The sequence below is a fragment of the Bombina bombina genome, chromosome 1, assembly GCF_027579735.1.
Source record: "Bombina bombina isolate aBomBom1 chromosome 1, aBomBom1.pri, whole genome shotgun sequence".
NCBI classification, from domain to species: domain Eukaryota; kingdom Metazoa; phylum Chordata; class Amphibia; order Anura; family Bombinatoridae; genus Bombina; species Bombina bombina.
Window position 1 is genome coordinate 168178234 of NC_069499.1, and position 16923 is coordinate 168195156.

The 16923-nt window shown below is 41.0% G+C and overlaps 1 protein-coding gene across 1 annotated transcript in view; it reads left to right on the forward strand.

The window, feature by feature from the left end:
• Positions 1-16923, forward strand: part of EIF2AK4 (eukaryotic translation initiation factor 2 alpha kinase 4) — a 396156-nt gene that overhangs the window by 147179 nt on the left and 232054 nt on the right. The window contains exon 18 of the mRNA XM_053697714.1: positions 6808-6887. Coding sequence (XP_053553689.1) covers positions 6808-6887 — 80 coding nt within the window. The remainder of the gene's footprint in view (positions 1-6807; positions 6888-16923) is intronic.

The following is a 16923-nucleotide window of genomic DNA, read 5'->3' on the forward strand; positions in this document are numbered from 1 at the left end:
GTAACTAGAAAAATTTACCATAAAATATGGAAAAAATATATCTGTTGGTGTGAATCCAAAGGATTGCCATGGAACAAGATAAAGATTCCTAAGATTCTATCCTTTCTACAAGAAGGTTTGGAGAAAGGATTATCTGCAAGTTCTCTTAAGGGACAGATTTCTGCTTTATCTGTCTTACTACACAAACGACTGGCAGCTATGCCAGATGTTCAAGCATTTGTTCAGGCTCTGGTTAGGATCAAGCCTGTTTATAGACCTTTGACTCCTCCCTGGAGTTTAAATCTAGTTCTTTCAGTTCTTCAAGGGGTTCCGTTTGAACCCTTACATTCCGTAGATATTAAGTTATTATCTTGGAAAGTTTTGTTTTTGGTTGCAATTTCTTCTGCTAGAAGAGTTTCAGAGTTATCTGCTCTGCAGTGTTCTCCGCCCTATCTGGTGTTCCATGCAGATAAGGTGGTTTTGCGTACTAAGCCTGGTTTTCTTCCGAAAGTTGTTTCCAACAAAAATATTAACCAGGAGATAGTTGTACCTTCTTTGTGTCCGAATCCAGTTTCAAAGAAGGAACGTTTGTTACACAATTTGGACGTAGTCCGTGCTCTAAAATTCTATTTAGAGGCTACCAAAGATTTCAGACAAACATCTTCCTTGTTTGTTGTTTATTCTGGTAAAAGGAGAGGTCAAAAAGCGACTTCTACCTCTCTTTCCTTTTGGCTTAAAAGCATTATCCGATTGGCTTATGAGACTGCCGGACGGCAGCCTCCTGAAAGAATCACAGCTCACTCCACTAGGGCTGTGGCTTCCACATGGGCCTTCAAGAACGAGGCTTCTGTTGACCAGATATGTAAGGCAGCGACTTGGTCTTCACTGCACACTTTTGCCAAATTTTACAAATTTGATACTTTTGCTTCTTCGGAGGCTATTTTTGGGAGAAAGGTTTTGCAAGCCGTGGTGCCTTCCATTTAGGTGACCTGATTTGCTCCCTCCCTTCATCCGTGTCCTAAAGCTTTGGTATTGGTTCCCACAAGTAAGGATGACGCCGTGGACCGGACACACCTATGTTGGAGAAAACAGAATTTATGCTTACCTGATAAATTACTTTCTCCAACGGTGTGTCCGGTCCACGGCCCGCCCAGGTTTTTTAATCAGGTCTGATTTTATTTTCTCTAACTACAGTCACCACGGTATCATATGGTTTCTCCTATATATATTTCCTCCTGTCCGTCGGTCGAATGACTGGGGTGGGCGGAGCCTAGGAGGGATCATGTGACCAGCTTTGCTGGGACTCTTTGCCATTTCCTGTTGGGGAAGAGAATATCCCACAAGTAAGGATGACGCCGTGGACCGGACACACCGTTGGAGAAAGTAATTTATCAGGTAAGCATAAATTCTGTTTTTGCGGTCTCTCTAGCTAGGCTTCTGGACTATCTGCGGGTCAGTGCCCTTGGGGCCTTTCCTTTTCAAAGTTTTCTCGGCTTCGGACGAAGCAGGGTTTTTCTTGGGTAGTGGTTTCTGGCTTGGTGCCCTCAGAATGGGCCGCCTATTGTACCCTCCCGTTTTTAGCATTCAGTATCCTCTTTAGCTTGGGTATTGTTTTCCCAAAAGTAATAAATGCAGCTGTGGACTCTTTCCAATTAAGAAGAAAAACATAAATAATTGTTTACCAGATCACTTCCTTTTCGTCCGTTGGAAAGAGTCCACAGCTCCCCATACCTTTTCTATGTGGGGCGTCTTTTTATTCTTCTGGCACCTTTTTTCACCCTGATATTTCTTTTACTGTTCCTTGTTCCTCGGCAGAATGACTGGGGGATGAGGGAAGTGGGAGGAGTGTTTGAGCCTTTGGCTGGGGTGTCTTTGCCTCCTCCTGGTGGCCAGGTTCTTATTTCCCAAAAGTAATGAATGCAGCTGTGGACTCTTTCTAACGGAAGAAAAGGAAATTATCAGGTAAGCATAATTTTATGTTATTATCTGAACTGTGAAAGTTTAATTTTAACTTTCAGGTTCCTTATAAGCCTTGCAGCACTGGAGTCAGTCTGCTACCCTAAAAATGTTTTTATTAGTTAGTGGTCATTCTGCATTCCTAAATGCAAGAATCTGTGCAGACACTGAACTCTCATGATAATTCACTTCCAAAGTTGCATAGGCACAGGACTTGTTCTGTGGCACAGAAAGCAGTATACATTTTTTAATTAAATTATTTGTGGTGCTCATGGTGTTTGTTTGGTTTATTGTAGCCTTGAGCACAGAATGACTGCTACACAGCCAAAAAAGTTTGATATGATACAAAACTTTGCACTAAATTTATTGGAGAGATCTGTGGCAGTAATTTTGTACATGCTTCACAACATACTAATACTTATGCTGTTATGCATTGAGAAGATTTTGAATGTGATATTATAGATGTTAACCCTGTTACTGCAATTTGAGACATCTACCATTTTCAACTTTAAACAAATACATGGATTAAGGCCTCTAACTTTCATGAATATACCCAATATTTCAGATGTATTTCCTATTTTTAATGCTATTAAAGAAATATATATGGAATAATTTACTGCAATAGTCCATAGAATATATTTAAAGGGACACTGAACCCAAATTTTTTCTTTTGTGATTCAGATAGAGCATGACATTTTAAGTAACTTTCTAAATTTCTCCTATTATCAAATTTTCTTCATTCTCTTGATATCTTTATTTGAAATGCAAGAATTTAAGTTTAGATGCCGGCCCATTTTTGGTGAACAACCTGGGTTTTTCTTGCTGATTGGTGGATAAATTCATCCACCAATAAAAAAGCTTAGATGCCTTCTTTTTCAAATAAAGATAGCAAGAGAACGAAGAAATATTGATAATAGGAGTAAATTAGAAAGTTCCTTAAAATTGCATGCTCTATCTGAATAACGAAATAAAAAAAATTGGGTTCAGTGTCCCTTTAAATTTTCTCTTTTCTAAAATGTATACATTTATTAATTGCATCTACTCTGCAAGCAGATCCTACCATAATCTGTCTTTCCATGGAAATTATTCTTCCCACAGATCATTCTCTGGCCTTTGGGAAAGAACATCTATAGAAGGTTTAGTGTTTCATCTCATTATCTATGGTTTTAGTTATTAAAACAACCAACTTTGGATGTCTTCATTAGAAAGCAATATTTTAACTTTTGTTTAAGTTTTACATTCGGTAACATCCTTCGGGACAAAAGCTACAATTGAAATACAGAGGCTGGACCAATATGGTAAGACATGCTCTGTATGTGTGAGAAAGGAATGCACATCTTGATTTCTAAGAGAACAGTGGGTAACAGAGCTTTTTCCACTGACTTAATTCCTCAAGATCAGCCTCTTTCTTTTATAGACAAAAGATTTTGTGCCATGAAATGAACATTTTATTTTCAGTCGTGGAAATTGTATTGGCACTAGAAAGGTAAAGGAAGTGATGAACCCTCCTCATCACAACATATACAATGATGGTGCAAATACTCACATGTTCTGCATAATAGCTTGGTTATCCTTCTTCAGAAACATTTGGGTTAAATCTTCTTCAGATACATTTGGGTTAAATCTTCTTCAGATCAGAGAGTTCTAGACAACATTTTTAAATGTTACTAGTTGTAATTTAACAACTTGCCAGATCTTCCACTCTTTCTTCACTCACCACTCCCCATGTGGCCAGAAAAAATAGCATTATCTTGTTATACATAGATCAGCTGTGGGAATCAAAGGTGATGCATAAAGTTCCTTGGTCCCAGCACAAACTTGCATTTTTACTCAGCATTTTTTTGCTATAGAAACGTGAGCTTTTTAAAATAATTTTTTCTTAAAAAAAAAAAACTGATCTTTGTAATTTCTCTAGACATTAAAGGGACACTGATTCAGATAGAGCATGCAATTTAAGCAACTTTCTAATTTACTCCTATTTATCAATTTTTCTTCATTCTCTTGCTATCTTTATTTGAAAAAGAAGGCATCTAAGCTAAGGAGCCAGCCAATTTTTGGTTCAGATCCCTTGACAGGTTTTTCACCAAAAATAGGCCGGCATCTAAACTTACATTCTTGCTTTTCAAATAAAGATACCAACAGAATGAATAAAATATTATAATAGGAGTAAACTAGACAGTTGCTTAATATTGCATGCTCTTTCTGAGTCACCAAAGAAAAAAAATTGGGTTCCGTGTCTCTTTAAGAATGTCTACTTTCGTATTCCAGTGACGGTTACATGCAGCACCAGTTGTTTGCGGTAGGAACACATTATCAGTTTGTGTCCCTTTCATTAGCCATTTCTTTACAAAGGTACTTACACCGCTGATTGCAGAAATTCACAAGAAGGGAGTTATTTTCATGTCATTATCTTTTCAAAAATCTGCTCGTAAAGAAGAATATGGAGTGAGTGTTTCTTCCATGGCATGTCTGAATTATAAATACAAATATCCAACTTATTCCAAGTCAGCGAAAAGTCTTCACTGGAAATGTTAATAATTTAGAAAATATGGTATCTCATGGCCCCTGTGCTACCGCCATACTGCCTACCACCTCATCCTCATTTAATTTGTCTGTGTGACGGCAGTCTGCTACACATGTAGTTATCAAAGGTGCTGCATGAATTTATTTTACTTCCCTGGCAAAACATCAATCTTTATATTTAGTTTTGCTAATTATTTGCAGAAGATGTAGTCATGTGGTGTCAATGTGAATAAAAAAAATATATATCCACCTTTTAATTAATGAATTCATTTATGTATTAATTTGCACTGTCACCCACTGCAGTACAAAACCATTCATAGTTATGTAACAGAATTTGTTTTAGAGTATTAGCACCAGTTTGGACAGATATTCTTAAAAACTTTGACACCACTCTCCTATACAGCAGTAACTCTGCCACTGAAACATTTTCTGGATTTTTGCAGGGACACAGACAACAAGACACACATTCCAAAGTAAAGACAAAGTTTAGCAGTCATTAAAGAAATATGTGGAACATTTAACAATGGTTCTTCTTCCTGCAGATCTGAATTACAAGGCAAATTTCCTATGCAGGGTCCCAAGCCATTAGACAGAATGGCAACTACACAGTCATATTTTCTAAATAATAACTTAATAATGGGGGTATCCAGATGTGGATTTGATGGTATCCAACAACAGTCACCTGGTACATTGTGCTACTTCATCTGATTTCTATTCCCTCATTAGATGGGGGGGGGGGGGGTGCTCTTTCTCAGACATGGAACTTATAGCTTATCTGTATTCCTCTTCCAATCTCTGATTGTATATATGTATGGGGTACTTGTAAAGCGCGACTAATCACCCGTAAGGGTCTCAAGGCGCTACTAATTTTATCGACCTCGGAATAATGAAAGGCTGAGTGGAACTCGCCAGGGATCGAATCTGCAACCCTTGGGTTGCTACAGAGCTCAGCCACAGTGCATTAGCATGCTGAGCTATCTGTCCGGCTTTCCTCCATTTCTTTGCAGAATCAGGAGACCACAAACAAAATTCATTTCAGGTATTCGACTGATGAAAGTGGCAACAACTATATACTAGCTTAATGAGTAGAGACCTTTCTCTAAGCAAAGAAAGTCTACTACTTCTGCTTACCACAGTCTTTGAGATGTTTTCAATTTGGATGATTCTACTTCTACAATTTTTACATGATGACCAACAGCACTAGTTTTGGTACTCTGAAAGTACAAGTCAGCCCTGTTAAAATATTTAACCATCCACTTGTAATAGCTTCTTACTCTTTTGCTCCACTTATTAACTAGCTCTACGTTGGTTAAAGGGGAAAAATCTCCTAATCATGGGAATGTCCAGTCCAGATGACACTTTAATTTCTGTATTTTGTATTTAGTCTTCTTTTTTCTGATTTTCAACAAAGTGAAAAGATATAGCATAGAATGATGTTTAACAAGGACATTTAAGTTGGACACATAAATAAACTTATGTATTTCAATGAAACATGTGAAATGCTGAACTGGTGAAAGCAATGCTAAATAGTTTAGCTCTGTGATAGTGGGTTACAGAAAAATATTAATTACAGATAAATCTACATTGCTGTATTCTTGTATTAATGTTCTTGTGGTGGAAAGAATTAACTACAGCGGTTGTACTCTGCTACTAATGCACCTTGTCCTGAAGAAGTGCAGTGTAGCTGAAATCTCCTTCCTGGCCAGCACCAACCATCAGCTTCATATTTATTACAGCAGGAGATGTGTCCACTCTCTTGTTCTTTTTTTAAATAATTGCTAAACCATATTTCAAACACACTATAACCACTGGCTAATTTCCATTTCATTTCAGCCTCACACTCAAAGCACTCATCTTCTAAATTGTGCCACTTCATCACATCAAAATTAGTCATACTTGACCCTGCCTCTGTCACCAAATACTGCCCATTCCACTTGTGGAAAATTAGCTTTTTCTCATTCATTATAAAATAACCAATCTATTCACCTATGTCTATTTTGACATCTACAACCTTCTTCTGATTGGCCTTCAGATCATACTAGCTTTATTCTGTTCTTGATATTTTTACCAGATGTATTCACCTCATCTACAGTTTAGTCTTTGCTTCTATTAAAAATGTAGAGAAAAATATTATTGTTGTTGTGTTATGTGTTTTGTTGTGGTGTGTGTGTTTTTTTTTAAATAAATGAATTGAAAGTGAAGTTGTCTGCAAGTGTCCTGCTAAATGCACCTACAGGTTACTTCAATATTATGCTTACAGAAGTCTGATATTTTGAGTTTTGTGAAAAGAACTTCTCTAAGTCATAACTAAATAATCACATACACTACAGATTTTTGTTCTTTCTACAGGGAAATTAACTGGTATGGTTGGTACTGCCTTGTATGTAAGCCCTGAGGTTCAGGGGAACACTAAAGCCTCTTACAACCAGGTAATCAGGATTTTCAGTAGCAACATTTCCATTGCTAATTTCACACACAACATAAAATTGATCTTTTTCTTTTTCTTTGTTGTTGACTTTTTTTTATTTTTCATGGCTTTGGCTCCCACATATAAATAAAGGAGTTCCTTTACACAATCCCAATAATAGAACTTGGGCTAACGTGGATTAATCCCTAACACCACTGAATATTAATAAATATGACTGTATGAAGCCCAATTTTATGTTCTGCTTTGAAAATGAAAAACAACCATCTAACTGTACTTTCTATCTCTTTAGATACAGCAGTTTTTAAACCATCTCTATGATCATTAGTACACTGGATTAAAAACTTGAATATATGGATTGATTTAAAGTTAAATGCCCCAAAAATGTTGAAACTATAGTACAAAATCACATTGTATTCTTAAACCTGAAACAAAACGCACTCTAAAACAATGTATGTAAAAAGATGTATATTTACTGCAAAATTTTATTTTTTTACTGTTATAGTAGTGACATAGTATTCAAGCACTAGTGAAAAGTATTCTGCCTTGATCCTGCTTGGGATCTTCCAACATCTCCCTGTTCTACTCATCAAGTCTGCAGCAGTTCATATGTAGAGTATTAATAAAAGGAGGAAACTATAGTAAAACAAGAGAATATCTTCACCTACGATATAATTTTCTCCAACATAGGTGTGTCCGGTCCACGGCGTCATCCTTACTTGTGGGATATTCTCTTCCCCAACAGGAAATGGCAAAGAGCCCAGCAAAGCTGGTCACATGATCCCTCCTAGGCTCCGCCTACCCCAGTCATTCTCTTTGCCGTTGTACAGGCAACATCTCCACGGAGATGGCTTAGAGTTTTTTAGTGTTTAACTGTAGTTTTTATTATTCAATCAAGAGTTTGTTATTTTAAAATAGTGCTGGTATGTACTATTTACTCTGAAACAGAAAAGAGATGAAGATTTCTGTTTGTAAGAGGAAAATGATTTTAGCAACCGTTACTAAAATCCATGGCTGTTCCACACAGGACTGTTGAGAGGAATTAACTTCAGTTGGGGGAACAGTGAGCAGTCTTTTGCTGCTTGAGGTATGACACATTCTAACAAGACGATGTAATGCTGGAAGCTGTCATTTTCCCTATGGGATCCGGTAAGCCATTTTTATTCAGACAGTAAATAAGGGCTTCACAAGGGCTTATTAAGACTGTAGACATTTTCTGGGCTAAATCGATTCATATATACAGATATTTAGCCTTGAGGAATCATTTAATCTGGGTATTTTTGTAAAATAATATCGGCAGGCACTGTTTTAGACACCTTATTCTCTAGGGGCTTTCCCTAATCATAGGCAGAGCCTCATTTTCGCGCCGGTATTGCGCACTTGTTTTTGAGAAGCATGACATGCAGTCGCATGTGTGAGGAGCTCTGATACATAGAAAAGACTTTCTGAAGGCGTCATTTGGTATCGTATTCCCCTTTGGGCTTGGTTGGGTCTCAGCAAAGCAGATACCAGGGACTGTAAAGGGGTTAAAGATAAAAACGGCTCCGGTTCCGTTATTTTAAGGGTTAAAGCTTCCAAATTTGGTGTGCAATACTTTTAAGGCTTTAAGACACTGTGGTGAAATTTTGGTGAATTTTGAACAATTCCTTCATACTTTTTCGCAATTGCAGTAATAAAGTGTGTTCAGTTTAAAATTTAAAGTGACAGTAACGGTTTTATTTTAAAACGTTTTTTGTACTTTGTTATCAAGTTTATGCCTGTTTAACATGTCTGAACTACCAGATAGACTGTGTTCTAAATGTGGGGAAGCCAAGGTTCCTTCTCATTTAAATAGATGTGATTTATGTGATACTGAAAATGATGCCCAAGATGATTCCTCAAGTGAGGGGAGTAAGCATGGTACTGCATCATTCCCTCCTTCGTCTACACCAGTCTTGCCCACTCAGGAGGCCCCTAGTACATCTAGCGCGCCAATACTCCTTACTATGCAACAATTAACGGCTGTAATGGATAATTCTATCAAAAACATTTTAGCCAAAATGCCCACTTATCAGCGTAAGCGCGACTGCTCTGTTTTAGATACTGAAGAGCATGAGGACGCTGATGATAATGGTTCTGAAATGCCCCTACACCAGTCTGAGGGGGCCAGGGAGGTTTTGTCTGAGGGAGAAATTTCAGATTCAGGGAAAATTTCTCAACAAGCTGAACCCGATGTGATTACATTTAAATTTAAGTTGGAACATCTCCGCGCTCTGCTTAAGGAGGTATTATCCACTCTGGATGATTGTGAGAATTTGATCATCCCAGAGAAACTATGTAAAATGGACAAGTTCCTAGAGGTCCCGGGGCTCCCAGAAGCTTTTCCTATACCCAAGCGGGTGGCGGACATTGTAAATAAAGAATGGGAAAGGCCCGGTATACCTTTCGTCCCTCCCCCCATATTTAAAAAATTGTTTCCTATGGTCGACCCCAGAAAGGACTTATGGCAGACAGTCCCCAAGGTCGAGGGAGCGGTTTCTACTTTAAACAAACGCACCACTATACCCATAGAAGATAGTTGTGCTTTCAAAGATCCTATGGATAAAAAATTAGAAGGTTTGCTTAAAAAGATGTTTGTTCAGCAAGGTTACCTTCTACAACCAATTTCATGCATTGTCCCTGTCACTACAGCCGCGTGTTTCTGGTTCGATGAGCTAGTAAAGGCGATCGATAGTGATTCTCCTCCTTATGAGGAGATTATGGACAGAATCCGTGCTCTCAAATTGGCTAATTCTTTCACCCTAGACGCCACTTTGCAATTGGCTAGGTTAGCGGCGAAAAATTCTGGGTTTGCTATTGTGGCGCGCAGAGCGCTTTGGTTGAAATCTTGGTCAGCGGATGCGTCTTCCAAGAACAAACTACTTAACATTCCTTTCAAGGGGAAAACGCTGTTTGGCCCTGACTTGAAAGAGATTATCTCTGATATCACTGGGGGTAAGGGCCACGCCCTTCCTCAGGATAGGTCTTTCAAGGCCAAAAATAAACCTAATTTTCGTCCCTTTCGTAGAAACGGACCAGCCCCAAGTGCTACGTCCTCTAAGCAAGAGGGTAATACTTCTCAAGCCAAGCCAGCCTGGAGACCAATGCAAGGCTGGAACAAGGGAAAGCAGGCCAAGAAACCTGCCACTGCTACCAAGACAGCATGAAATGTTGGCCCCCGATCCGGGACCGGATCTGGTGGGGGGCAGACTCTCTCTCTTCGCTCAGGCTTGGGCAAGAGATGTTCTGGATCCTTGGGCACTAGAAATAGTCTCCCAAGGTTATCTTCTGGAATTCAAGGGGCTTCCCCCAAGGGGGAGGTTCCACAGGTCTCAATTGTCTTCAGACCACATAAAGAGACAGGCATTCTTACATTGTGTAGAAGACCTGTTAAAAATGGGAGTGATTCATCCTGTTCCATTAGGAGAACAAGGGATGGGGTTCTACTCCAATCTGTTCATAGTTCCCAAAAAAGAGGGAACGTTCAGACCAATCTTAGATCTCAAGATCTTAAACAAGTTTCTCAAGGTTCCATCGTTCAAGATGGAAACCATTCGAACAATTCTTCCTTCCATCCAGGAAGGTCAATTCATGACCACGGTGGATTTAAAGGATGCGTATCTACATATTCCTATCCACAAGGAACATTATCGGTTCCTAAGGTTCGCATTCCTGGACAAGCATTACCAGTTCGTGGCGCTTCCTTTCGGATTAGCCACTGCTCCAAGGATTTTCACAAAGGTACTAGGGTCCCTTCTAGCGGTACTAAGACCAAGGGGCATTGCAGTAGTTCCTTACTTGGACGACATTCTGATTCAAGCGTCGTCCCTTCCTCAGCAAAGGCTCACACGGACATAGTCCTGGCCTTTCTCAGATCTCATGGATGGAAAGTGAACGTGGAAAAGAGTTCTCTATCTCCGTCGACAAGGGTTCCCTTCTTGGGAACAATAATAGACTCCTTAGAAATGAGGATTTTTCTGACAGAGGCCAGAAAAACAAAACTTCTAAACTCTTGTCAAACACTTCATTCCGTTCCTCTTCCTTCCATAGCGCAGTGCATGGAAGTAATAGGTTTGATGGTAGCGGCAATGGACGTAGTTCCTTTTGCGCGCATTCATCTAAGACCATTACAACTGTGCATGCTCAGTCAGTGGAATGGGGACTATACAGACTTGTCTCCGAAGATACAAGTAAATCAGAGGACCAGAGACTCACTCCGTTGGTGGCTGTCCCTGGACAACCTGTCACAAGGGATGACCTTCCGCAGACCAGAGTGGGTCATTGTCACGACCGTCTGGGGACCCCTGAAAGCGCAGGGTCTTTGGTCTCGGGAAGAATCTCTTCTACCGATAAATATTCTGGAACTGAGAGCGATATTCAATGCTCTCAAGGCTTGGCCTCAGCTAGCAATGGCCAAGTTCATACGGTTTCAATCAGACAACATGACGACTGTTGCGTACATCAACCATCAGGGGGGAACAAGGAGTTCCCTGGTGATGGAAGAAGTGACCAAAATCATTCAATGGGCGGAGACTCACTCCTGCCACCTGTCTGCAATCCACATCCCAGGAGTGGAAAATTGGGAAGCGGATTTTCTGAGTCGTCAGACATTACATCCGGGGGAGTGGGAACTCCATCCGGAAATCTTTGCCCAAATTACTCAACTGTGGGGCATTCCAGACATGGATCTGATGGCCTCTCGTCAGAACTTCAAGGTTCCTTGCTACGGGTCCAGATCCAGGGATCCCAAGGCGACTCTAGTAGATGCACTAGTAGCACCTTGGACCTTCAAACTAGCTTATGTATTCCCGCCGTTTCCTCTCATCCCCAGGCTGGTAGCCAGGATCAATCAGGAGAGGGCGTCGGTGATCTTGATAGCTCCTGCGTGGCCACGCAGGACTTGGTATGCAGATCTGGTGAATATGTCATCGGCTCCACCATGGAAGCTACCTTTGAGACGAGACCTTCTTGTTCAAGGTCCGTTCGAACATCCGAATCTGGTCTCACTCCAGCTGACTGCTTGGAGATTGAACGCTTGATCTTATCAAAACGAGGGTTCTCAGATTCTGTTATTGATACTCTTGTTCAGGCCAGAAAGCCTGTAACTAGAAAAATTTACCACAAAATATGGAAAAAATATATCTGTTGGTGTGAATCTAAAGGATTCCCTTGGGACAAGGTAAAGATTCCTAAGATTCTATCCTTTCTTCAAGAAGGATTGGAGAAAGGATTATCTGCAAGTTCCTTGAAGGGACAGATTTCTGCCTTGTCTGTGTTACTGCACAAAAAGCTGGCAGCTGTGCCAGATGTTCAAGCCTTTGTTCAGGCTCTGGTTAGAATCAAGCCTGTTTACAAACCTTTGACTCCTCCTTGGAGTCTCAACTTAGTTCTTTCAGTTCTTCAGGGGGTTCCGTTTGAACCCTTACATTCCGTTGATATTAAGTTATTATCTTGGAAAGTTTTGTTTTTGGTTGCAATTTCTTCTGCTAGAAGAGTTTCAGAATTATCTGCTCTGCAGTGTTCTCCTCCTTATCTGGTGTTTCCATGCAGATAAGGTGGTTTTACGTACTAAACCTGGTTTTCTTCCAAAAGTTGTTTCTAACAAAAACATTAACCAGGAGATAGTCGTGCCTTCTTTGTGTCCGAAACCAGTTTCGAAGAAGGAACGTTTGTTGCACAATTTGGATGTTGTTCGCGCTCTAAAATTCTATTTAGATGCTACAAAGGATTTTAGACAAACATCTTCCTTGTTTGTTGTTTATTCTGGTAAAAGGAGAGGTCAAAAAGCAACTTCTACCTCTCTCTCTTTTTGGATTAAAAGCATCATCAGATTGGCTTATGTGACTGCCGGACGGCAGCCTCCTGAAAGAATCACAGCTCATTCCACTAGGGCTGTGGCTTCCACATGGGCCTTCAAGAACGAGGCTTCTGTTGATCAGATATGTAGGGCAGCGACTTGGTCTTCACTGCACACTTTTACCAAATTTTACAAGTTTGATACTTTTGCTTCTTCTGAGGCTATTTTTGGGAGAAAGGTTTTGCAAGCCGTGGTGCCTTCCATTTAGGTGACCTGATTTGCTCCCTCCCTTCATCCGTGTCCTAAAGCTTTGGTATTGGTTCCCACAAGTAAGGATGACGCCGTGGACCGGACACACCTATGTTGGAGAAAACAGAATTTATGTTTACCTGATAAATTACTTTCCCCAACGGGGTGCCCGGCCCACGGCCCGCCCTGGTTTTTTAATCAGGTCTGATAATTTATTTTCTTTAACTACAGTCACCACGGTATCATATGGTTTCTCCTATGCAAATATTCCTCCTTAACGTCGGTCGAATGACTGGGGTAGGCGGAGCCTAGGAGGGATCATGTGACCAGCTTTGCTGGGCTCTTTGCCATTTCCTGTTGGGGAAGAGAATATCCCACAAGTAAGGATGACGCCGTGGACCGGACACACCGTTGGAGAAAGTAATTTATCAGGTAAACATAAATTCTGTTTTTTTTTCTTAAAATCATATGCCAAAAAAAAAATATTGTCGGCTAGTTAGAAAACTTCAGAAGCTTTTAGATATATTCTGAATCCAGAAACAATAGATTAACTATAATCGTGTCTTGAAACCAAAATACACAGCTATGAGGAATGTGAAGAACCATCTCTTGCATAAATCTTTAGAACTTTGCACTTTTAGATTGTAGTCTAAAATCTGTTTCTGAAACTTCCTCCCAAAAGCATGGTCTTAGCAGAAATACTACTAAGAGGATTTCCATCTAAAGGGGAGGAGAGTCCACTGCTTCATTTATTACTTTTAGGAATAAAGAACCTGGCCACCAGGAGGAGGCAAAGACACCCCAGCCAAAGGCTTAAATACCTCCCCCACTCCCCTCATCCGCCAGTCATTCTTTGCCTTTCGTCACAGGAGGATGGCAGAGAAGTGCCGAAGATTTGGAGTAGTCTCTTATGGAAGGTAGTACTCTTCGAAATGGGACTGGAATTTTAAGTAGTCCTGTCAGCCTCTCAGTGAGAGCCTGGGTGAAAGTTAGTCCGGAGATGCAGGGAGAGTCTTTCTGCGAAACCATCCCGACTCATATTAACAGCTCCATAAGCAATCGGCGTTGATGAGTTTCGCTGCTTGCTTTCTGCACTCAAGTCTATGTCAGGAGCGATGCTTCTACCTGTCATACTTGAAGGGCCGTGTTTCTGTTCCACAGCATAGATTCTGGTTTCATTTTTTATACATAACACAGAAGACAGGGTTACAGTGTGGCGCCTTTTATCTTATGGAATCAAGGGTTAATATTCCTGGTAAGGGGATTATTGAACACAAGGGGGGGGGGGGTTATACATGATATTGTTTATTGTGTGATTGCTGCATTATGTGTGAGATGAGGCTCTGGCAATGGTGAAACTTTCAGGTTGAGTTCCGGGAGTATTTGCGTGGCCGGTTTTTCTACTTAGTGCAGGGGCGGTCCTGCAAGGCATTCCATATGACTGGGTGCGGTCTCCATTTCCTCTGTTGATCAGCGGCCCAGGAGACTAAGCGGTTTCTGTAGTCCGGGTCATAGGCGGTGGTGAGTGCCCTGGCCATTGGAGGTATAAAGGTGCCTTTTTATCTAGTCCATAATAAAAGCGCAAGCTATGGAGGACTCTGACGCGTTAGAGGGTACTCCCTCTTTAACAAAGTCTCATTCCTGTGTTTATTGTGAGGAGGTTCTTGTAGATCAGCCTGCTCAACTATGTTCCACATGCCTTGATAAAGCTGCGACATCTAAAAATAAAGGGTTGTCTAGTACTACTGAGCCGTCCACCTCTGAGGGTTCCCCGTCCCGTGAGCTGCGTTCCCTGCTTTCAACTCAGAGTGCACATGCAGCGCCCCAGGGTACAACCATTACTCTTTCGGGAGAGATTCGTTGGCCGTCAGATTTTGCAGATCAACTGCAAACTGCGGTATCGAAAGTGGTCTATGCCTTACCACGTTCTGCTAAGCGCATGTGTAGGGCTTATCATGGCGGCCCGGCCCAGGGGTTGTCTACGCCTATGGAAATATCAGAGGCGTTATATGATGACGAGACTCACTCCTACTCTTCAGAGGAGGCTCCTTCTTTGTCAGAGTCCGGGTCATCTCATCCTCCGGATGCGGAGGAGCCTGACTTTAGGTTTAGGATTGAGAATTTGCACTTTTTGCTGAAGCAAGTGCTAGCTACTCTGGAGGATCCGGAAACCAAAGCTTCGATTCCTAAGCTTGATAAGGTATACGAGGACAGTATGGCGCCTCAGACCTTCCCGGTTCCTGTTAAGATGGCTAACATCATTAAGAATGAATCGGAGCAATTAGATTTTTCCTTTTCCCCTTCTTCTTTCATTAAGCAACTGTTCCCCGTCCCAGACTCTCAACTCGAGCTGTGGGGTACTGTCCCTAAGGTGGATGGTGCTATTCCATGCTCGCGAAGCGGACAACTATTCCTCTCGAGTATAGTTTGTCGTTTAAAGAGCCCATGGATAAAAAGTTGGAAAACATGTTAAGGAAAATGTTTCAGCACACTGGGTTTGTAGCCGCGGTTTCTGGAGCTGCAACATATTGGTGTGAATCCCTGTGTGATATGGTGGAGAGGGAGACTTCCATCGACGAGATACAAGATAAGGTTAAGGCGTTGAGGGTCGCCAATTCTTTCATTTGTGACGCCAATATGCAAATTTTTCGCCTGAACGCAAAGGTTTCAGAATTCTCTGTTTTTAGCTTGCAGGGCTCTGTGTTAAAGTCTTGGTCTGCGGACATGACCTCTAAGTCAAGGCTGTTTCTGCCTTTTCAAGGAAAGATTCTGTTCGGTTGAGGATTGGATATCCACGGTTATGGGAGGCAAGGGAGCTTTCCTACCACAGAATAAGAAGGCTAAGCCTAAAGGATCTACTTTTTTCCCTGTTTCTCTGAGGCTGACTGCATGAAGATTGAACGCTTAGTCTTAGCCAAGAGAGTGTGATTGACACTTTAGTTCAGGCAAGGAAGCCAGTCACTCGTCACATCTACCATGTGATGTGGAGGACTTGTCCTGGTGTGAGAAGCATGGATATCCTTGGCACAAGGTGAAGGTATCCAGGATTCTGTCCTTTCTCCTGGAGGGTTTGGAGAAGGGTCTTGCCGCTAGTTCATTAAAAGGACAGATTTCAGCATTATCAGTCTTGTTGCAAAGGATACTCGCTGAGCTTCCTGGCATTCAATCTTTCGTACAGGCTCTGTCTAGAATCAGGCCTGTCTTTAGGCTGTTTGCTCCCCCATGGAGCTTAAACTTGGTCCTTAAGGTATTGCAGAGGGTTCCGTTTGAGCCTATGCATTCCATTGACATTAAGATTCTGTCCTGGAAGGTTCTCTTCCTGTTGGCTATTGCATTGGCACAGAGTATCTGAGCTCGCTGCTTTGCAATTTGAGCCTCCTTACCTGGTTTTTCATGTGGATAAAGCGGTTCTTCACACCGGTTAGTGGTTTCTTCCCAAGGTGGTGTCTAACCGTAACATCAATCAGGAAATAAGTGTTCCTTCTTTGTGTCCTAACCCTTCGTTTTCAAAGGAAACGTTACTTCATAATCTGGATGTGGTTCGTGCCTTAAAGTTCTATCTTCAGGCTACAAAGGATTTTAGAAAAAATAGGAGACAAGCGAACAGAAAGTAGAGCACTCGCAAAGGGAGGCTTTTTTGAATAATAAATGTTGTTTTAATATTATATACCCACTGAATAGCCACTTATACTAGTCTCCCTTTGCGAGTGCTCTACTTTCTGTTCGCTTGTCTCCTATTTTTTCTACATTTACTTGAACAGTGAGCACCCTCCCCTGGTATTACTAGTCTATACTTCATTATATCAGATATTAGTATTATTGTCCCCAATTTGGGTGACTACTTTTATTGGTTAAATTGTGGTAAGCTAATACTTGACGGGGAATCATTAAATACAACTTCCATTACCACTATCCCTATCTTTATTATATTACAAAGGATTTTATACAGTCTACATGTCTTTTTGTGGTGTATTCC